Below are 22,655 nucleotides of genomic sequence, written 5' to 3' on the forward strand. Positions count from 1 at the left end.
TTTTTGGGGGTTACTACACAATTTCATATATGTTATTTCATAGTTGTGATGTATTCCCTATTATTCTTCAATGTAGAAAATAGTAAAAATAAAGAAAAACCCTTGAATGAGTAGGTGTGGCCAAACTTTTGACTGGTACTGTATATTTATTTTAAGAGAATTGTCATGGCAGCCGTCGTACAATTTAGAAATAGCCCCAAAACCCGCCACCCGCAACCAATAGATTTTCACCAACGACATCTGGGAAAATGTGAACATACAGTAGAAACACTGCTGTAGCAGCAGGAGTTTCAGCCGTTCTTCATAACTCAGTGGTTTCAGCACCACTTATGTAATCCTTTAAGATGGATACGCGACTGCAGCTGAGACGCTTACCATATGGTGGAAATGTCATATTCGGTGTCTCAAAAACAGATCTTGCTCCCAATTAGTTTTTTTTTTAGAGGCACAGAGTAGGGTAGATAATTTGGCAATTTAGTAGTCAACCAAAAAACATTATGATGCTCTCTTAGATACATTATGGGTGCGTTTGTAAATTTACTCTGGCTATCTACTCAGATTTCAGAGCAATCTCGTCTGTGTGCCAGAGCGCAGAATAACTGATGAATTAAAGAACGCACAACACCCGATGAATATGGCCAGTGTCAGTCAACTCTGCAAAAAAACGTAATTAAATTGTTGCCAACAGCATAATTACATTCCCCAGTGCTCTCTATTACATGAAAACAGCCTAACCAGCTATGCTAGGGCGAGTAAAATGGTCAGAGTGAGGTTCTCTCATTTGTGTCTGGAAGTAGCTAGCAAGCTAGCCAGCTTTAACCAGTTAGCTTCGCTGCTTGACTGCACTTGTGAGGTCAGAACGCTTGGATCAACCCTACTCCTCGGCCAGAGCAGAGAGCGCTCTGAACGCTCATTTATAAATGCCCAGAGCGCACTCTGGCACTCCAGGGTGAATTTACCAATGCACCCTTAATGATATTTTCCCATACTGTACCATATTCATTGATTATGCGTGTACAATATCTTTGGTCCAGTTTTTCGCAAGTACTCATTAAATTGTTGCTCGTGGTTGTAGTAAATTATCCTCTAATGACACAATTTGCTTTTGTTTTACATTGTGAACTAGCTAGAGTTTCTGCTAGATAGCTTCTTGACTTCATTAAATCTTAGTACAATAACCAGTGGTGTATAGTCGAGGCCATATGCAACCAAAAATCTTCTTTCTCTCTCATTATTTCAATTCGCAAGATAGAATGAATGCGATTATTGAGCTTGGACGCCATTGGACGTGATGCAACGCAAGCGCAACACAGGCAGTATAGCAGCCAGCCTTCATTGATTTCAAAGGAAGGATTTACTCTGGCAATGCCGGACTCCCGATGGTTATCGTGTAACAGGGCAGTAAAGCTGCTAGACTGCACCCTGCGGGGAAGAGGAAAAACATTCCCTGAACTTGTGAACAGTCTGTTTTGATGCATTTTCTCAACTTCACCACAGAGTGTCAGTAAAACGGACTACTGTCAGACTTGATCATTGATGAGGCCAAGAGTTCCTGGAAGCAGGATCAGCAGAATGCTGAGGTATGTGGGAAAAACCTGCAGCTCATGCAGAACAGCACAGAACTCCTGCCTTTGTATTAACAACCATGGCTCGGTTCCAAATCGGCCCTTAGCACCTACCTACCCGGCTAACCCTTCCCCTGGGCACCTTATGTATACTGAACAAAAATATAAAACGCAACATGACACAATTTAAAAAATTTGACTGAGTTACAGTTTATATAAGGAAATCAGTCATTTGAAATACATTCACTAGGCCCTAATGAATGAATTTCACATAACTGGGAATACATATACGGTATGCATCTGTTGGTCATAGATACCTTAAGAAAAAGGTCAGGCCGTGGATCAGAAAACCAGTCAGTATCTGGTGTGACCACCATTTGCCTCATGCAGCGCGACATATCTCCTTTGAATAGAGTTGATCAGGTTGTTAATTGTGGCCTGTGGAATGTTGTCCCACTCTTCAATTGCTGTGTGAAGTTGCTGGATATTGGCAGGAACTGGAACACTGTTGTACACGTCGATCCAGGGCATCCCAAAAATGCTCAATGGGTGACATGTCTGGTAAGTATGCAGGCCGAAGAAGAACTGGGCCATTTTCATCTTCCAGGAATTGTGTACATCTCCTTGCGACATGGGGCCATGCAACATCATGTGGTGATGGCGGCGGATGAATGGCATGACAGTGGGCCTCAGGATCTCGTACCGGTATCTCTGTGCATTCAAATTGCCATCGACAAAATGCAATTGTGTTCATTGTCCGTAGCTTATGCATGCCCATACCATAACCGCACCACAAGGGCACTGTGTTCACAATGTTGACACCAAATCCCTCGCCCACACAATGCTATACACGTGGTCTGCGGTTGTGAGGCCGGTTGGACGTACTGCCAAATTCTCTAAAACGACATTGGAGGCAGCTTATGGTAGGGAAATGAACATTCAATTCTCTGGCAACAGCTCTGGTGGACATCCCTTCAGTCAGCATGCAAATTGCATGCTCCCGCAACACTTGAGACATCTGTAGCATTATATTGTGTGACAAAACTGCACATTCTAGTGGCCTTTTATGGTCCCCAGCACAAGGTGCACATGTGTAATGATCATGCTGTTTAATCAGCTTCTTGATATGCCACACCTGTCAGGTTGATTGACTATCCTGAAAAAGGAGAAATGCTCACTAACAGGGATGAAATACACATTTGTGCACCAAATTTGAGAGAAATAAGCTTTTTGTGCATATGGAACATTTCTGGGATCTTTTATTTCAGCTCATGAAACATGGGACCAACACTTTACATGTTGTGTTTATATTTTTGTTCAGTATCTAAAAGGATTGCTCAGGTAGCCTAATCTTTCTCACCAGTATTGACAAGCAATAAACTATTGCCTAATCTCATATATCTCATATTCCTCATAAAGGACTAATCCACTCAAAAACAATATTTTGGTATTTTTGAAGGACTGTTCATAGTCCCAAAATGTTTTAAATGTCAGCAATCAAGTTTTCAAGATATAGGACTTTCAAAAAGCAAATTGTAACTTGCCTTGATGATACGTTTTGCATCATATATTATTTAATTTAGAAGAATCTCAAAGACGCTTTGAAACAAAAACAAGAATTAAGTAATTGATCATTTATGGGCTGCATGGTAAGATATTAGACTCAGACTGTCTCAACTCCAGTATCCGAGCACAGTCTTCCCCCTCAAAGTCCCTGGCTCGTCTGAATGCCCCGATGAAGCTGGTTTGAACAAGGGGGATGGTGGTCACCTCCAGCAGGAGGGGAAGACCGGAGGACAGATCCGAAGCCATTGATCAAGGCACCCCATCCCCAGCCGCGCTCTGTAGTCTGTGGTAAACCACTCCCTAAAACATTCTGTAGTACCAACCTGGGTGATGCCAGGTGCCGCTAGGGCGCCAGAAGCTCACTGCACATCAGTAACAGGAAAAGTTTAATAACCACTTGAGAGATTAGCAGCTCAATTTCAACAAGCCTCCGCCACTTCTTATTTCAAATAAAAACAATACTGGGCACCGACGTCAGTTCAACGTCTAGTTTTGATTTACATTTGGTTGAGTTGTGAACTAATGTGAATTCACAGTAAAATTTGGTTGAAAGTTGGGTGAATTTTTTTTCCAGGTTTCCACTTTGTTTCAACGGCTTCACATAGATTTTTTAGGGTTGAAATGACATGGAAACATTGATTCCACAAGTTGTTGCCCAGTGGGTAGTAATTATCCTTTCAGGTGATTTAGCAAACCAACTGGCTTGGTCTTCAAACTCCATGGATCGAAATAACCAACACTTAATCAGATTACAAAATATAGAGTAGAAACTAAAATACCACTAAATCACAATTTACTTTTTGAAAGTCCTATATCTTGAAAACGTGATTGCTGACATGCATATTATCAGCAGTGCACTCACTATTGAAAAAAAAAAAAAAAAAAACTAAATCTAGTTGGAAGTGGAATGGGATTATTCCTTCAATCCCTATACACTTGTGGAGATCAGAGGTGTTAGTATTATGGCAATAGCACCACCTTGCCCTTTGATAGACTATGTGGAAGTTTCACCATATTGCTTATACCAATAAATCAGATCTCCAGAAGTGCACAGGGGTCAATTTAGGATTGAGCCCATGTCTCCAGTATTATGCAAGCAATATGTGTTTTTTTTTTAACCACACTTACGAGAAACACTCCGGGCTCACATCAGGGGATCTATTCACTAGGAAACAAACAGGGAACGACCTACCTGAATTTGTCCCCCCCCCCCCCCCAAGAAAACTTGTTTTAATTGCAAATGCAACATTTTGGACTAATGATTACACCCCAGGCCTAGAAAAGGAATTAGAAAAGTAAAAAATGGATTTGGGATGACCGTTTTATTGTGGGCCATTGAAATACATGGGTGTAAATATCAACAAAGAAAGTTCATGGTTGACGGACGCCTGTACATTACATTCTAACAAAGAAACTGATGGTCACGCTGGCAATTTCATTTGATGTGTTTCAGTATTCCAACAGAGACAGGCTCGCAGTGAATCAACGGTAGGGACACGTTTCTCTGCAAGGGGACAATCCATATAAAAGAAAGCAACTCATGACTAAAAGTTAAATTGGTTAACACTTTTAAATCACACCTCTATCAAGGTCTACATCATTTCAATACAGCCATACAATACAGGTATACAAGATTTTTTTTAATGGTTAGAAGGAATACAACCAAAAGTAGGGATGAATATGCAAACCAAAACTTTTTACAGAAAATACTTTTTGAAGCTATGTGATGGTACAGTAAGTCTTGTCTGAGGGACTATCATATGGTAAGCGGATCTCAATAATAATCACAAATTGTCTTACTGAACATATCCCAAAATAAGTGTACAATATGCACACTTGGAGAAATAGAAAATTAAAAGCTATGCAGTAGATATGAAGACCGGTCAGTGGAAATTCATTTAAAGTGGGAAAACAAACAGATTGCTCCCTCCCTCTCGCAGCTCCATTGTAGAAAGAATAGTCTCTGATGTTTGTCCACGAGTTCCATATTTCTGGCAACAACACGATGCCACTATGAAGGGAGGAGAGAGAGGGGGGTGGGAGGAGGGTTTATTATTTTTCCAAGAGTGCCGCTGTACTTTAGTCAGCCTATCCAATAGGAGAAGAAGAGGGGGGGAGAATTTCAGTACCTTCTGAATTTCTTTAGTCTTTATTCTTCTCCCCCCCCCCACCCATTTGTTTCTTTCCTCAAAGGAAGTTGACGTGTGGTGTCATTAAGATGCTGCTGTGGGGGTGGGATTTGGGGCAGGTCGGAGGGCTCTCATTGGTTGTTTTTAGCTTTGGCGTGTGTGAGGATGTGAGACTTGAGGTTGGTTGACTGGGCAAACTTCTTATTGCAGCCGTCGAAGGGGCATACGTAGGGCCGGTCACCGGTGTGGATACGAACGTGTGTGCGCAGGTTAAAGTCCAGAGAAAACCTCTTCCCACAGCCCTCAAAAGTACACTGCACACAGAAAGGAGACCATGGATGGACAACAAGAAACATTTATTAGGATATACGAATTAATAGTAAGTGTGTGCAGTTAAATTCTGTGCTCAACATGCATTAGTCTTTTTGGGCCAATGTCCTAGCAAAATGTACGCAGACCCTCAATGCAAGTTAAAAATGTTACACTACAGTGTCAAACACAGAGTACTTGGGAGGGTTTCTCCTTTATGTGAGTGTGTATGTCTGGGTATTGTACCTGGAAGGGTTTCTCCCCTGTGTGAACGAGTTGGTGGCGTTTGAGTTTAGAGCTCTCTACGAAGGCCTTGCCACACTCGGCACAGACGTGCACGCGAGGCCCGTGGGTGTGGAGATGCTTCCTCATCGCCGAGTTGTCCCTGAACATCTTAGTACAGCCCTGAGTGAGAGAGTTCCGTTATTGAGCCATGTGGGACACCTTACGGTTCAATGGGGACCAAGACAACTGTCAAGTCGGGCATAAACTGAGAAAGAGACCGGGTAAGAAAGATACTGCTGGAAACTGACTACTTACTTTATGAGGGCAGGCTATCGTCCTGGGAGCGTCATCTTCTTTTATCTTCCTCGGCTTCATCCTGAGAAAACATCAGATATGGAGGTAACTTTCATCCTATTGCATTCACAGGAAACAGAACTCAAATAATGTTGCCCATATACAAAATTCAAGTAACCATGTTCAATTGCTAACCAAATAATATAAACCAGCACCCATGGAAGAGTTTCAGCATGGCTGAAACAGCCGGTTCCCTCCTTTCACTGTGTCCAGGTGCTCTGTGTCAGTGCGTGGGTTGAAGTCTAGAACTTACCGCACTGGGCTCTGACCATAGGGACCCGCAGAGTTACTGAAGGGGCTAAGAACACAACATCCAAACGGGAGTCAGAAAGAGCTCATCACTCCCTTTAGGAAGGAGATTAGGCTATATACCTCCGACATCTACTACAGGAAAGCTGCCACATCAAGTGCTACCTTCCAAGACTTGAGTAGCCAGCCAACATGAAGAGAATCACAAATCCTGGCATCTTGCTAAATACCACTTTACAAGGTGTGCCACAATTATTTGTGTGTCAGAGCGTAGACTATGCAATAGTTGTGTGTGTTCATTGTATATATCCTTGATGGACAGGTGAGTTTAAACAGACAGACACTGACTGACCTGGCGAACTCTGCCAGCTGTTTGGGGTCTGACAGGTCGATGCCAGGTATCCCTCCAGGGGGCAGCTTCTTCCCAGTCATGTATTCAGAGTAGTCCGGAGGGGAATTGTCACCAATGATCTGTTCTTCAACAACCGACTCATGGTCGATGTCTTTTTTGTCATCTAGGATACAATGCAGGGACTTAACCGAAAATAGCCTTACAAGACCGGGGTACACCATCGCAGTTTGAAAACAGTCATGTTAACAACAATACTGCAGCAATATTTCTAGACAGTGTACCTAGTCTGGCTGTGTTATTACCAAAAGTAAATACAATGTATACAATCATGCATCACCTTGATCCCCCTGCACCAGCCAAAATAATGTCTTGCCCTGATGGTAGTCGCATATTTATTTTTTGTAGCCACATTATAATGGGTTTACTAGCACGCGAACGGGGGACTATAATTCTAATGTATCAATCATGCATAATCCAAATGCGGATACACGTTGTTCATGCAATACTGGGGTCTTCGTGTTTAGGAACGTCTTACTTGTGTTGGAAACTCGCTAGCTGTAACTTATAGAACATTTGTTGACAGTAACAGAGCTAATATATATATATATATATATATATATTAAAGCTAGCTAACGTTAGCTGGTTATGCAGACGAAAAGTGTGTGCATCAATGCGTGGGCGTAGACTAGAAATGTGACTCGTTTTTAAGCAAACAAATATATTTGCCCAGCTATTTAAAATCTAAGTTAAAACTCAACTGGTGCTAAATTACAGGGTTACTGATCTAGATAATCACGGCGGCAGCTAACTAATTGTCCGCATAGCCAACTAGCTAGTTAACCGAGTGGAAAATAGCTAGCTGGCTACGCCACCGCGGCCTAGTCTCTGGAGCCAACAGCGCGCTTGCTCCCCCAACCGCCGCCATCTTCGCCCCGCCGCTCTATCGCCATTTTTTCGGGCCGCCATACTGGTTCTCGGGGAACATGGCGGCGCCCATCAACATCTAAAAACATGGCCTCCCTTCATAACAAAAACATTTCAACCTAACCGACAGGCAATTCTGCACCGAAAACAACTCAAAGTGATCCCGACCGTGGCCTGGTGAACTACCCGAGGAAATAGACTGGTGCAGAAGGACAACGCCCTGCAACAAGGCCCCTTGCACAGGCTAACGAACAATGCCGGGAGCGAGATACACTTTTCGAATTGACAGATTACATACAACCGACCACTTACCCGAAGCCCACATTGTAACAGAGAATTCCCCCTCCAGAGTCTTTATTTGCACCTGCTTCTGTTCCCATTTTCTACCGCTTGCTTCTGCAGCACCCAAATAGCTCTTTTTCCCCGCTTTCTTGCCACTGCCGCCTCCCCCTCTCTTCATCCGACCCACCGAGCTTTTCCCGGCAACAGTCACCAGAGTCTGTTCGATGTACTCGTCTTCGACGCCGGGTGCTGGGACGGGGATGAGGATTTGATCCTCGTAACTCCCGTCCGCATGCATATCCGAATCATCCCCGCCAACAACCTCCTCTCTTGTCTGCACTAGGATCACTTCTTGATGGTGGTGGTGGATCGAATTCGGGTCGTCTGATACCAGCGGCTGAAGTGCTATCATCGGCTGGTCATCATCATCGTCGTCGTCGTCTTCTTCCCCGACCACCGTAGTCTCTATAGTCTCCACTGGTATCGTTTCCACCTCTATCTCGTGCAACTCCACTATTTCGGCCGGCATCTCCGAGCCGTCCGCCTCAATATACAGCGTATCGCCGGATGCCATGTTGAATTCCGCCAGCTTGCTTCTCACGCACCCTGTGCTGTGTTCGTTTGCCCAACAAACACACCCCCTGTTCCGGTTCTCTCTCTCTACGATAACGCAAATAGCTATCTAACTCAATTCCGTCCCACACCACCAATTCCCGTCGCCACTATGCCCTAAAAAAAAATATTAAAAAAACCATCGCGAGACTTCTGGAACAGGGTGTCTGGTGAGGGATATGTTTAGACCAAAAAATAAAATGAATCACATATGAATTAATAAATGAATGGCTTGGTGAATATTTTTTGGGTTGCTAAAACATGAAGGGCCACAAAGACTTTGACCAACTCACTGCTATGCGTAATGCAACATAAGACTTAAATAGTTTTCTCAATGCAGACAATGACTATTTCATAGAGCAAGGTTTCCCAAACTCAGTCCTGGGGCACCCCAAAGGAGCATGTTTGTTTTTTTGCCCTAGCACTACACAGCTGATTCAAATAATCAAAGCTTTATGATGAGTTGGTTATTTGAATCAGCTGTGTTATGATAGGGCTAAAAATAAAATATGCACCCAGGGGGGGGGCCCAGCACCGAGTTTGGGAAGCCCTGGTAGAGAAGCTGCCACCTCCAATACCCACGGGTATTTGGCCCATCTAATCCTATATATGTATTTCATACCGTTTCATATACTTCTTGAATATTACCCTACACATCCAAAGGGAAATACTGCCCTTGATTTATGTTTGTTGGGTTTTCTACAAATACACCTTTACTGTAAAGTAGGTTATTCTATATACAGTAGCTGGTCTTTGACCTCTTTCCTAATCTGACCTCCAGATGGCGGTATATACATGGGGACAAAATCCACATTCCAGACAGTATATTGTATTGTCTCTTGTGGTGCAGTCATGTATCTGCAATACCTATCCTGCCTACTGCCTGCAAGAGTCTATTCTTATCAGGATCTCCTTTATGTAGAGAATCAGTCAACCCTATACATTGCACTGCTCTAAATTGATCCCCAATGAATTCGAACCCAGGATAGTATTATGTGTTGTTACAAAGTGAAACTGAAAGGAACCGATAGACCAAATGATGTACATAGTGGCCCATAGTGTATGAATACACAGTCTGACTATGTGAATACTTGAGAATGAACACTGAATCAAGCAGTTAATCAAGCAGAAATAAATTTAAAAAACACAAAACTCTCACAATCAGACCACTTCTTGTATCCAAGACATTGTTCACAGTTTTATTTGAATTCATTTTTAATGTAGTGTGTGTCGTTTTAAAAATTTTAAACCAGGAAGCACTTGGTCATAAAAGTAAATAATAAAACGAACATTACTTATTCTTGCAGCCAATAAACATTTTTAACAACATCATCACAAATACTCTGGTGTATTGATGTTTTCCTTTTCATAAGATTGCAATATCCAAAGAGCAATAGTTTATATACCACCCTCCCTTTCAGGTTAAAGACCTGTTTTTAAAAATCTTTCAGTCAGTGATTCCACACACACACACACACACACACACACACACACACACACACACACACACACACACACACGCAACTGTGTTGGCGAAAAAGGATACAAAACTCTTCAAAAAATCTCAAGGTCAGGTCATGAGAAAGAAATCCGTATGTGCTTATTATTGTATTTTAAAACAAAACCAAAAGGAAAAAAAAATACAATATAAAATATAAAAGGCTGACATAAAATGATGTGTTATTATTATCATCATCCATATCATTATCATGATTATTTTGTCATTTTTACTATTGCCATCACTTAAACTACTACGATTCATGTTCACACCATTACATCTACAATAATAAAAATAATAGTCATAATAATGACAATGGTAGTAATAATAACCCCAAACAACATTTTTTTTTAAAACAAAACAATAAACTTCTAAAAAAACAAACAAGAGGTTACTTCATTGAATTGAATAAATGTTGCCTTTTAGACTGGGAAAAAGAACTGCAAAAACATGGGTTACCGATGGACAGATCGAAGGGAAAAAGAGAGAGAAAACCTAAACCAAAGAAACAGAGAAAAGCAGTGAGAGTGTCCATCCGTCCTATTCTTCCAAACCAAACGTAACATTCCTGTAGTCTTACAGCAACATTGTTACGTTGCTACAACATCACAGCAATGTACAATAAATAAAAGGTCGTAGTCCGGGCCTTTGATCCTCTCCTTGCTTCCTAACAGTAGTTGGCGTGGGGGACGATGGTTCCAAAAGCTGGGGTCACATGAAAGATTATGTCGTACTGATTCTGCTCAGTTCTTGTCTAATGGCTGGAAGAGAGAAGTGACACACACGAGGAGTGTTACAGGCCATGTCATAAACATAAAAAGGTGCTGTCAAAGCCCAATAACAGTATATTAGCATTATGAGTTACAGTTTCTCTGTTTCTGATGCTCTCTGGTGGATAATGCGTCTCACTTCTCCCTCTCTAACAATAACAAGCACATTTGATCAGGTACAAACGTATGTGTAGGAAACTACACTCAATTTCCCATGGAGACATTCTCTGGCGAGGTGAGTGAGGATGACGTACCATCAATGATCTCATCCTTCACCTTGTGCAACTCACGAACGACTTCTTCCAAGATTTCCTGTTTCAAGGACAAACGCGTTAAGGACAACAGGTATAATACCTCTTCAGATTTACAAAGCGTATGTGCCACTGACTGCCTGCAGGCCACCTTACCTGCTTCATTCTGTCAAAGTCTAAGGCGTCTGTGTCGCTGCTACTCCCCACAGGCCGTACCCTACAGAAACGTAAAACACTCTCACAGTTACACCCTTCCTTATATCACTGGTATTTCAATGTATTTATTTGACAAATGCACACAGAGCAAACATGCAAGAGAAAAACAAGTGCACATATAAGGCGTTAAGTGTACAGAGGGAAACATGTACAGTCATTTACACAGTCAAACAGGCAATCCCTTGATTCAAATCAAATCCAATTGTATTAGTCAGATGTGCCAAATACAACAGGTGTAGGTAGCCCTTACAGTGAAATGCTTACTTACGAGCCCCTAACCAACAATGCAGTTTTAAAAAATACGGATAAGAATAATAAATAGAAGTAACAAGTAATTAAAGAGCTCCAGTAAAATAACAATAGCGAGACTATATGCAGGGGGGTACCGAAACAGAGTCAATGTGCGGGGGCACCGGTTAGTTGAGGTAGTATGTACATGTAGGTAGAGTTATTAAAGTGACTATGACTAGATGACAACAGAGAGTAGCAGTGGTGGAAAGAGGAAGGGGGGGGGGGGGGTGCAAATAGTCTGGGTAGCCATTTGATTAGATGTTCAGGAGTCTTATGGCTTGGGAGTAGAAGCTGTTTAGAAACCTCTTGGACCTAGACTTGGCGCTCCGGTATCGCTTGCCGTGCGGTAGCAGAGAGAACAGTCTATGACAAGGGTGGCTGGAGTATTTGACAATTTTTAGGGCCTTCCTCTGACACTGACTGGTATAGAGGTCCTGCATGACAGGAAGCTTGGCCCCAGTGATGTACTAGGCCAGTCGCGCTACCCTCTATAGCGCCTTGCGGTCGGAGGCCGCGCAGTTGCCATACCAGGCAGTGATGCAACCAGTGCTCTCGATGCTGCAGCTGTAGAACCTTTTGAGGATCTGAGGACCCATGCCATATCGTTTCAGTCTCCTGAGGGGGAATAGATTTTGTCGTGCCGTCTTCACGACTGTCTTGGTGTGCTTGGACCATGTTAGTGTGTTGGTGATGTGGACACCAAGGTACTTGAAGCTCTCAATCTGCTCCACTGCAGTCGCGGTGATGAGAATGGGGGCGTGCTCTGTCCTCTTTTTCCTGTAGTCCACTATCATCTCTTTTGTTTTGATCACGTTGAGGGAGAGGTTGTTATTCTGGCACCACCAGGCCAGGTCTCTGACCTCCTCCCTATAGGCTGTCTTGTCGTTGTCGGAAATCAGGCCTACCACTGTTGTGTCATCGGCAAACTTAATGATGGTGTTGGAGTCGTGCCTGGCCATGCAGTCATGAGTGAACAGGAAGTACAGGAGGAGACTGAGCACGCACCACTGAGGGGCCCCTGTGTTGAGGATCAGCGTGGCAGATGTGTTGTTACCTACCATTACCACGTGGGGGCGGCCCATCAGGAAGTCCAGGATCCAGTTGCAGGGGGAGGTGTTTAGTCCCAGCGTCTTTAGCTTATTGTTGAGCTTTGAGGGCACTATGGTGTTGAATGCTGTCAGAGCAGCTCACAGATCACTGCACCTGTACATAGCCCATCTGTAAACAGCCCATCTATCTACCTACCACATCCCCATACAGTATTTATTTATTTATCTTGCTCCTTTGCACCCCAGTATCTCTACTTGCACATTCATCTTCTGCACATCTACCATTCCAGTGTTTTAATTGCTATATTGTAATTACTTCGCCACCATGGCCTATTTATTGCCTTAACTCCCTTATCTTATCACATTTACACTCACTGTACATAGACTTTTTGTTTTCTTTTTTTCTACTGTATTATTGGCTATGTTTTGTTTACTCCATGTGTAACTCTGTGTTGTTGTATTGGTCAAATTGCTATGCTTTATCTTGGCCAGGTCGCAGTTGCAAATGAGAACTTGTTCTCAACTAGCCTACCTGGTTAAATAAAGGTGAAATAAAATACATGTAAAAAATGCTGAGCTGTGGTCAATGAATAGCATTCTCACATTTGTGTTCCTTTTGTCCTGGTGGGAAAGGGCAGTGTGGAGTGCAATACAGAATGCATCATCTGTTGATCTGTTGGGGTGGTAAATTGGAGTGGGTCTAGGGTTTCTGGGATAATGGTGTTGATGTGAACCATGACCAGCCTTTCAAAGCACTTCATGGCTACAGACGTGAGTGCTACGGGTCTGTAGTCATTTAGGCAGGTTACCTTAGTGTTTTTGGGCACAGGCACTATGGTGGTCTGCTTAAAACATGTTGGTATTACAGACTCGGACAGGGAGAGGTTGAAAATGTCAGTGAAGACACTTGCCAGTTGATCAGCGCATGCTCGCAGTATTCCGTCTGGCCCTGCGGCCTTGTGAATGTTGACCTGTTTAAAGGTCTTGCTCACATCGACTGCGGAGAGCATGATCACACAGTTGTCCGGAACAGCTGGTGCACACATGCATGTTTCAGTGTTATCTGCCTCGAAGCGAGCATAGAATTAGTTTAGCTCGTCTGGTAGGCTCACTGGGCAGCTCTCGGCTGTTCTTCCCTTTTTAGTCTGTAACGGTTAGCAAGCCCTGCCACAGCCGACGAGCGTCAGAGCCGGTGTAGTACGATTCGATCTTAGTCCTGTATTGACACTTTGCTTGTTTGATGGTTCGCCGGAGGGCATAGCGGGATTTCTTATAAGCGTCCGGGTTAGAGGTCCATTCCTTGAAAGCGGCAGCCCTAGCCTTTAGCTCAGTGCGGATGTTGCCTGTAATCCATGGCTTCTGGTTGGGGTATGTACGTACGGTCACTGTGGGGACGACGTCATCGATGCACATGTTGATGAAGCCAATGACTGATGCGGTATATTCCTCAATGCCATCGAAGGAATCCCGGAACATATTCCAGTCTGTGCTAGCAAAACAGTCCTGTAGCTTAGCATCTGCTTCATCTGACCACTTTTTTTTATTGACCGAGTCACTGGTGCTTCCTGCTTGAATTTTTGCTTGTAATCAGGAATCAGGAGGGTAGAATTATGGTCAGATTTTCCAAATGGAGGGCGAGGGAGAGCTTTGTATGCGTCTCTGTGTGTCGAGTAAAAGTGGTCCAGAGTTTTTTTCCCTCTGGTTGAACAAGTTTCCCTGCATTAAAGTCCCCGGCTACTAGGAGCGCCACCTCTGGGTGAGCATTTTCTTCTTTGCTTATGGCGGTATACAGCTCATTCAATGCTGTCTTAGTGCCAGCCTTGTTGATTAATTACGAGATGTATGTTGACAGACTGACTGAGTCCCTCAGGTTCTCACCTTGACACCAGTGATGACCTCTCGGCAGAGTTGGCTCTGTCCCATGGCTTCTTCCCTCCATCTGAGAGGGAAGGAGAAGAGAAGACAGGGGTCAGGTGATGGAAAACATTACCTAAACATGTCAATTGTATTGTTTCTATACAGTATACATTGTGTTGTTCTTGTGTCGTACAGTATACATTGTGTTGTTCTTCTGTAGTACAGTAGACAGTGCCTTGCGAAAGTATTCGGCCCCCTTGAACTTTGCGACCTTTTGCCACATTTCAGGCTTCAAACATAAAGATATAAAACTGTATTTTTTTTTGTGAAGAATCAACAACAAGTGGGACACAATCATGAAGTGGAACGACATTTATTGGATATTTCAAACTTTTTTAACAAATCAAAAACTGAAAAATTGGGCGTGCAAAATTATTCAGCCCCCTTAAGTTAATACTTTGTAGCGCCACCTTTTGCTGCGATTACAGCTGTAAGTCGCTTGGGGTATGTCTCTATCAGTTTTGCACATCGAGAGACTGACATTTTTTCCCATTCCTCCTTGCAAAACAGCTCGAGCTCAGTGAGGTTGGATGGAGAGCATTTGTGAACAGCAGTTTTCAGTTCTTTCCACAGATTCTCGATTGGATTCAGGTCTGGACTTTGACTTGGCCATTCTAACACCTGGATATGTTTATTTTTGAACCATTCCATTGTAGATTTTGCTTTATGTTTTGGATCATTGTCTTGTTGGAAGACAAATCTCCGTCCCAGTCTCAGGTCTTTTGCAGACTACATCAGGTTTTCTTCCAGAATGGTCCTGTATTTGGCTCCATCCATCTTCCCATCAATTTTAACCATCTTCCCTGTCCCTGCTGAAGAAAAGCAGGCCCAAACCATGATGCTGCCACCACCATGTTTGACAGTGGGGATGGTGTGTTCAGGGTGATGAGCTGTGTTGCTTTTACGCCAAACATAACGTTTTGCATTGTTGCCAAAAAGTTCAATTTTGGTTTCATCTGACCAGAGCACCTTCTTCCACATGTTTGGTGTGTCTCCCAGGTGGCTTATGGCAAACTTTAAACAACACTTTTTATGGATATCTTTAAGAAATGGCTTTCTTCTTGCCACTCTTCCATAAAGGCCAGATTTGTGCAATATACGACTGATTGTTGTCCTATGGACAGAGTCTCCCACCTCAGCTGTAGATCTCTGCAGTTCATCCAGAGTGATCATGGGCCTCTTGGCTGCATCTCTGATCAGTCTTCTCCTTGTATGAGCTGAAAGTTTAGAGGGACGGCCAGGTCTTGGTAGATTTGCAGTGGTCTGATACTCCTTCCATTTCAATATTATCGCTTGCACAGTGCTCCTTGGGATGTTTAAAGCTTGGAAAATCTTTTTGTATCCAAATCCGGCTTTAAACTTCTTCACAACAGTATCTCGGACCTGCCTGGTGTGTTCCTTGTTCTTCATGATGCTCTCCGCGCTTTTAACGGACCTCTGAGACTATCACAGTGCAGGTGCATTTATACGGAGACTTGATTACACACAGGTGGATTGTATTTATCATCATTAGTCATTTAGGTCAACATTTGATCATTCAGAGATCCTCACTGAACTTCTGGAGAGAGTTTGCTGCACTGAAAGTAAAGGGGCTGAATAATTTTGCACGCCCAGTTTTTCAGTTTTTGATTTGTTGAAAAAGTTTGAAATATGCAATAAATGTCGTTCCACTTCATGATTGTTTCCCACTTGTTGTTGATTCTTCACAAAAAAATACAGTTTTATATCTTTATGTTTGAAGCCTGAAATGTGGCAAAAGGTCGCAAAGTTCAAGGGGGCCGAATACTTTCGCAAGGCACTGTATATGGTGTTGCATTTGTACTGCATATATTGTATATAGTGTGTATGACTGTAGTACCTGTGGCGTTTTGTCCACCCCTGGTGCTGGGTGAAGGGGATCCGTTGGGGTCATCCTGAAAAACAACAGGAGGAAAATGTTGAGGTCAACTAAGGAGAAGTGAGCCATACATTTAATGATGAAAAGAGACATATGTCACTGTTGTATCATCATTCAGCATCACTCACGTTTTGGCTGTCTTCAGGCTTCTCTGATGCTGCTTTCCTTCTGGGGGCAAGAAGAAGCCTCAAGTCAGGCCCTCATTCGGTTTGATATCAAAGTAGTACATTCAATATGGCTGCCGGCCCACTCCACATATGACAGGAAATTATGTTGAATAGAAATGTCTGTTGTGGTGGTTTTAACAATGCCCTGAATAGGAATGTCTGTTCTAGTGTTTCTAACTCTATGCTCTGACCTCCGCGCCAGCAGAGCATTCATCTCCTCCATCAGTCCTCCGCTGCTGCCACTCGACCTGTTGGCATCGTTTTTGGCCCCCGATCCTGAAGAGTTAGAGTCCTCAGGCTGGAGAGAGAAAGAAGACACACACACACACAGCGTATGTTTAGGTGAGGATAGAACGGATTGTGTGACGTCACCTGGTTGTAAAAGGCAGAGCACAAGTTAAGGGTCTGAAGGGGCTTCCTTTCCTAGTTCTGCTCCACTGATAGGAAAGAGCTGGGCTTGGTGAACATTGTGCTTTCACCCATCCTCTGTTATGAGATCAGTGCAGATGAAGGAACGAAGAAGAGGAGGTCTTTAGACTTTTGAGATGCACACGCCGTGTGTTTGCCTGGGCCTTTTTGTTACTACTATAAAGCTCATTACATCTTTATAAACCCTCATAGGATGCTCTTACATCCCCATGTCTATGACGGTATTGATAGATTGTCTGAGAGGGTAAGTCCATGCACTACTTTATGTTATGTAACATGGTGATTAGTGTGATTGGCATCTTACTCTATTGACGCGGCGCAGTTTGGCTCCAGCGATCATGGCGGCAAGTCCCGTTGGGGCGGGAGCCTCCTCACCCTGTCCCCCTCCACCCATGGGCAGCGGAGGAGGCAGGGGGGGCGGGGGAGCCCCTGCTGAGGGGGGAGGGGGCCCAGGAGGGGGAGGAGGCATAGGGGCACCCAGGGAGGGGGGGCCTCCACCTAAAGAGGAGCCCATGGACATGGGGGGCGGCATGGGGGCTGGGGGGGCTACAGAAAGCACACCGGGATGGCCCGGGAAAGGAGAGCCTGGTGAAATTGAGAGAGGGCGAGAGAAAGAGAAGAGAGAAAATAAGACTTTGTTTATAGTGTCACATAGTGTCTGACTTTGAAAGGGAGTATGCACTCACATCAGGCCCTTGAGACTGTAAAGATGACCTTTACTTTTAAAACATTTCCATTTCACTGTTCAGTAGGTTGAGTTTAGCGTTTTCCTCACCTGGGTTTGAGGATCGTCGTTCCCTCTCCATGTGGGCCTGCATCTGCTGTTGCTCCATCATCTGCCTGGGGAGACAGCAGACACACAGTCAGTCAGCCAGCCCACCTCCAATTTATGCCTGTCATAGCACAGTCAGTGAAATAGGCCAACTGAGCCCTATTGCCCCATAGAGCAGGGACATTTGACAAACAGCCAGTGAGTCATACAGCCAGCAGTCCTTCAATTGTATTTATAAACTAGGTGGTTCGAGCCCTGAATGCAGGCTGGCTGAAAGCCGTGGTATAGCAGACCGTATACCACGGGTAACCAGTTTCTAATAGCAATAAGGTACCTTGGGGGTTTGGTATCCATAAGAACAGCCCTTAGCCGTGGTATATTGGCCATATACCACACCCCCTCGGGCCTTATTGCTTAAATGCACCACAGTCAGTTAGCCTACAGTCCTACAGCTCTACAGTTCTCCAGCTGTCCAAGGTCTGGTAAAATGACGGCATGTGGTGGTATACACTGAGCGTACAAAACATTAGGAACACCTTCCCAATATTGAGTTGCACCCCCATTTGCCCTCAGAACAGCCTCAATTCACCGGGGCATGGACTACAAGGTGTCAAAAGCGTTCCACAGGGATGCTGGCCCATGAAGATTCCAAAATTTCCCACAGTTGTGTCAAGTTGGCTGGATGTCCTTCGGGTGGTGGACCATTCTTGATACATGCGTGAAAAACCCAGCAGCTTTGCAGTTCCTGACACACTCAAACTGGTGCGGCTGTCACCTACTACCATACCCCGTTCAAAGGCACTTCTATCTTTTGTCTTGCCCATCCACCCTCTGAATGGCACACATACACAATCCATATCTCAAATTGTCTCAAGGCTTCAAAATCCTTCTTTAACCCGTCTCCTCCCCTTCATCTACACTGATTGAAGTGGATTGAATAGTTGACATCAATAAGGGATCATAGATGTCACCTGGATTCACCTGGTCAGTCTCTGTCATGGAAAAAGCAGGTGTTCCTAATGTTTTGTACACACAGTGTCAGTATCCTGTATGTCTGCTTATGTGCAGTAATCAAATAAAATAACATCTTATGTGCAGTACATGGACAAGTAGCGCTATTAACCTCCATGATAAGAGAGATACTGTCTGCTGTTCATTATGCTGCAGGCTTTATGAGATTATCCCCCATTTCCACCTCTCTTTTCCCCCTTTCTCTCCTTCTTTACCCACTCTCTATCTCCCCCTCCCTCTCTTCTCCTCTCCCCCCTCTGACGTGAGACACATTTGTTAGAGCTCTGGTCAGAGAGAAACAGAAAGACATATTCGAGACACATATTTCCCCCAGATTACACAGACCCACAAATAATACAAAATAAAATACAATTTTGATAAACTCCCACATCTGTTTGGTGAAATACCACAGCAGCATGATTTGGGACAGGTTGCCACACGAAAAGGACAACCAGTGAAGCACAAACACCATTGTAAATACAACCCATATTTAGTTGTATTTATTTTCCCTTTTGTACTTAAACTATTTGCACATTGCTACAACTCTGCACATAGCCATAATATAACATTTTAAATGTCTCTATTATTTTGAAACTTTTGTGAGTGTAAGGTTTACTGTTCATTTCTGATTCTTTATTTCACTTTTGTTTATTATCTATTTCACTTGCTTTGGCAATGTAAACACATGTTTCCCATGCCAATAAAGCCCTTTGAACTGAATTGAGATTGAATTGACAGCAGACAGAGAGAGAAAGAGCACACAGAGAGGAAGTGGAATTTTCCAGCTGCGTGTAATGTTGGAGACGAGATGTGCTGACCCAGCAGCCACAGGTCTGGGAGATAAACACTGACTGTTACCACTGGAGGGGGCTCCACACACACACACACACACACACACACACACACACACACACACACACACACACACACGCACACACACACGCACCTGATATTTTCATCTCCACACGGCACAGAGCTGCAGTGCAATCCTGGCTCTTACCACTAGGGGGCGCCTCAGGAGTGTCCTGAGAGGTCGTCACATATCCATTTTTTTTCTTTTTTTTGTTCTGTTTCTGCTTTGGCATTTGGAATTGAGATGAAATGATAAGCGGAGCAGAAATAGCTCAGGCAACAAAGGGCTTGTGTAATTCCCTAGGGGGCGTAGAGACAGAGATAGATAGCAGAAACAGCTTGAGTTACTGTACCTCTATAGTGCTATGGTGTAATCTAATAGTCCCGGAGCATAATCTCAAGCGCAAATCTGATATTAACGTCTATTCTCCACAATCTGCCGACCGTGATTTACTATTCTCCACAATCTGCCGACCGTGATTTACTATTCTCCACAATCTGCCGACCGTGATTTACTATTCTCCACAATCTGCCGACCGTGATTTACTATTCTCCACAATCTGCCGATCGTGATTTACTATTCTCCACAATCTGCCGACCGTGATTTACTATTCTCCACAATCTGCCGACCGTGATTTACTATTCTCCACAATCTGCCGACCGTGATTTACTATTCTCCACAATCTGCCGACCGTGATTTACTATTCTCCACAATCTGCCGACCGTGATTTACTATTCTCCACAATCTGCCGACCGTGATTTACTATTCTCCACAATCTGCCGACCGTGATTTAGCACAAATAAGTACTTCCTGTGTTTAGCCGTCATTAAAGCTCCATCATTCTCTTTCCCTCTTTTACTCTCTCTCTCTCCCTCTCTCTCTCTCTCTCTCTCTCTCTCTCTCTCTCCCTCTCTCTCTCTCGCTCTCTCCCTCTCTCCCTCTCTCCCTCTCTCTCTCTCTCTCTCTCTCTCTCTCTCTCTCTCTCTCTCCCTCTCTCTCCCTCTCTCTCTCTCTCTCTCTCCCTCTCCCTCTCTCGCGGTCAGACTCTCTGAGACTCCCGCTCTCTCCCCCCTGTATGTTAATCCTGTGAGGAGACAGAGGGAGAGAGAGAACAGAGGGAGGAGAGGAATAAAAGGTTGATGAGGACAGATGTCTGGCTGGGGGTCATGTGGGCAGGGCTGCTGCCTGTTAGCAGACGGAGTCCTGTGTGCAGTCTTTGCTGACAGACTCGCAGACAACACCGTGTGTTTACTGATCTAATCCTGTCGTTGGGAAATAGTTCTGGGAAGTTCAGTGAATGTGGTGTCTGATGTGTTTCCTGTCTTAGCCATGCTGACATCCAAATAACGAAGCTATACAATGCAGTGATCCTCTCTGTTGCCTGGGTGTTGTGTGAACGTTGTTTCAATGTTGTGTGACTGTCGTGTGGCTGCTTTGTCAATGCGGTGTCTTGTTGCGGGGTACCTCGATGCCTTACCTTGCTCTCTGCACCTCCATCTCGTCTGTAGTGGGCCCATTCTGGACTTGGCGCGGGACCGCTGGGCCTGGAAGGAGAGGTGGGAAGGAAGGGAGAGAGAGAAGGGGAGAAAAGACAAGAGATGTTTATTATTGTTTGTATGGTTGGCTTTATTGTTGATGTTGGTGTTCGACGAGAGAGAGAGAGAGAGAGAGAGAGAGAGAGAGAGAGAATCCCAGTGTGTGTCTCTTATCTACCTGAAAGGTGAGAGGCGTAGACCACTCCCACCTGCATCACAGCTGTCACTCACTCTCTCTTACATCACAAACACATACTCCTGTTACATAGTAGTCTCGTAAATATGACCCTAGGCAACAGCAGTGACTTTCTTCTTAACTTCGATAATAAAAATAATTTAAAAAAATGTTGCGTTTAAGTGAAGTTAGTTGATACAAACTACCCAGCAGACTTGGAACATTCCCAGAACATTAGCTAAGATTCCCATGAAGTTCTAGTTAGGGTTTTATAATAAAATATATACAACATATCCTTGGAATGTTCTCCTAACATTCAGTAAAATGTTGTGCACAACGTCTGTAACAACCTCCACAGAACGTTCCCCGAACGTTCTCATTAGGTTTCCAGGTAATGTAGTAACACAACGTACCAGTAATGTTTCCCCGCCAAACCAAAATTGGTTCTGCGAAAGTTCCCAAAACATTCCTTAGGTTGCGGCAAATGTTCTCATAACACAAAAACTGTCCAGTTATGTTAATGATTATACTGTTACCACAACCAAATGAGACATTCTGGGAACCTTTAAAGAACAGACAAGATGTGTTCTGGGAACGTTCTTGTAACATCAGGTGAAGGTTTTTTGCACCCGAAAAGAAACATTGTGGAATCATCTTCACAACTGGACATGTTATGTGTTTTGGAAAAATATATTTTGTGGTGTCCCCACAATGTTCCCACCAGACTGTTTCCACACCCGAATGAAACATTCTGGGAACCTTCACTCAACAAATAAAATGTGTTCTAGGAACATTCTTGCAACATCAGGCGAATGTTTTATACAAACGTTCTATAATCCTCAGCATGACTGGACAGTCTTATGAGGACATTCGACGCGACCTAACAAATGTTCTGGGAACATTCACATAACCACTTTTGGTTTGCTGGGTATCCATTTGCAAAATGCACCCATTAAAAAGAACCTGGGTGATCTCCAACTTGCTAGCTGCTATTTAGCATGTAATTCAAACCGATACGGCAGTGACGTAGTTCCTCTATGCCAAACGGACGTTTTGTTTCAGACAGACGCGTTGAGCTGGAACATTGAAACATTGTGGGGGCAGCCTGGATGTCTAGCGAGACCACTTACATAGCCCAAGATTTGCCCGTGTGACTTTTCAAAAAGAGAGGGGGCCTCGCAGTGGTACCAGTTTGACTGGGAATGTGGGGGGGGTTCTGAATCAAAGGTATTCCTCAAGGCTTGGAGTTTGACACAT

At 43.9% G+C, this 22,655-nt stretch overlaps 2 protein-coding genes across 19 annotated transcripts in view; both read right to left on the reverse strand.

Moving 5' to 3' along the window:
- Positions 1-4,438: 4,438 nt before the first annotated feature.
- On the reverse strand, positions 4,439-8,707 carry LOC110529864 (transcriptional repressor protein YY1). Of its 11 annotated transcripts, none has more exons than XR_016497773.1 (7): positions 7,986-8,701; positions 6,750-6,900; positions 6,402-6,446; positions 6,110-6,170; positions 5,816-5,974; positions 5,261-5,574; positions 4,439-5,142 (listed from the first exon to the last, which is right to left on the reverse strand). XR_016497773.1 is itself a non-coding variant. In XM_021612482.3 (6 exons), exons 1-6 carry the CDS (start codon positions 8,527-8,529, stop codon positions 5,392-5,394), a joined length of 1,143 nt encoding a protein of 380 aa, XP_021468157.1. In that variant the 5' UTR covers positions 8,530-8,707; the 3' UTR covers positions 4,439-5,391. The 11 variants fall into 11 exon arrangements, 7 of the variants coding, with proteins under 7 accessions (XP_021468157.1, XP_021468156.1, XP_090099447.1 ...); XR_002474446.3 differs by having other exon boundaries at positions 6,750-6,912; XR_016497775.1 differs by lacking the exon at positions 6,402-6,446.
- Positions 8,708-9,737: 1,030 nt separating this feature from the next.
- Positions 9,738-22,655, reverse strand: part of LOC110529865 (ena/VASP-like protein) — a 70,574-nt gene continuing 57,656 nt past the window's right edge. For 4 of the 8 annotated variants that reach the window (XM_090243325.1, XM_090243323.1, XM_036985384.2 and 1 more), the window contains exons 4-13: positions 21,166-21,232; positions 17,828-17,892; positions 17,357-17,637; positions 16,815-16,921; positions 16,585-16,621; positions 16,418-16,472; positions 14,521-14,581; positions 11,243-11,303; positions 11,090-11,147; positions 9,738-10,826 (exon numbers count right to left, since the gene is read on the reverse strand). In XM_090243325.1, the coding sequence (XP_090099451.1) occupies positions 10,789-10,826; positions 11,090-11,147; positions 11,243-11,303; positions 14,521-14,581; positions 16,418-16,472; positions 16,585-16,621; positions 16,815-16,921; positions 17,357-17,637; positions 17,828-17,892; positions 21,166-21,232 (830 nt within the window). In that variant the 3' untranslated portion in view covers positions 9,738-10,788. Of the gene's footprint in view, positions 10,827-11,089; positions 11,148-11,242; positions 11,304-14,520; positions 14,582-16,417; positions 16,473-16,584; positions 16,625-16,814; positions 16,922-17,356; positions 17,638-17,827; positions 17,893-21,165; positions 21,233-22,655 lie in introns of all 8 variants that reach the window. The other 4 variants (XM_036985386.2, XM_090243324.1, XM_036985383.2 and 1 more) reach the window with 1 other exon arrangement.

The sequence above is a fragment of the Oncorhynchus mykiss genome, chromosome 8 (genome assembly GCF_057628025.1).
Source record: "Oncorhynchus mykiss isolate SJ-2025 chromosome 8, ASM5762802v1, whole genome shotgun sequence".
Classification (NCBI taxonomy): domain Eukaryota; kingdom Metazoa; phylum Chordata; class Actinopteri; order Salmoniformes; family Salmonidae; genus Oncorhynchus; species Oncorhynchus mykiss.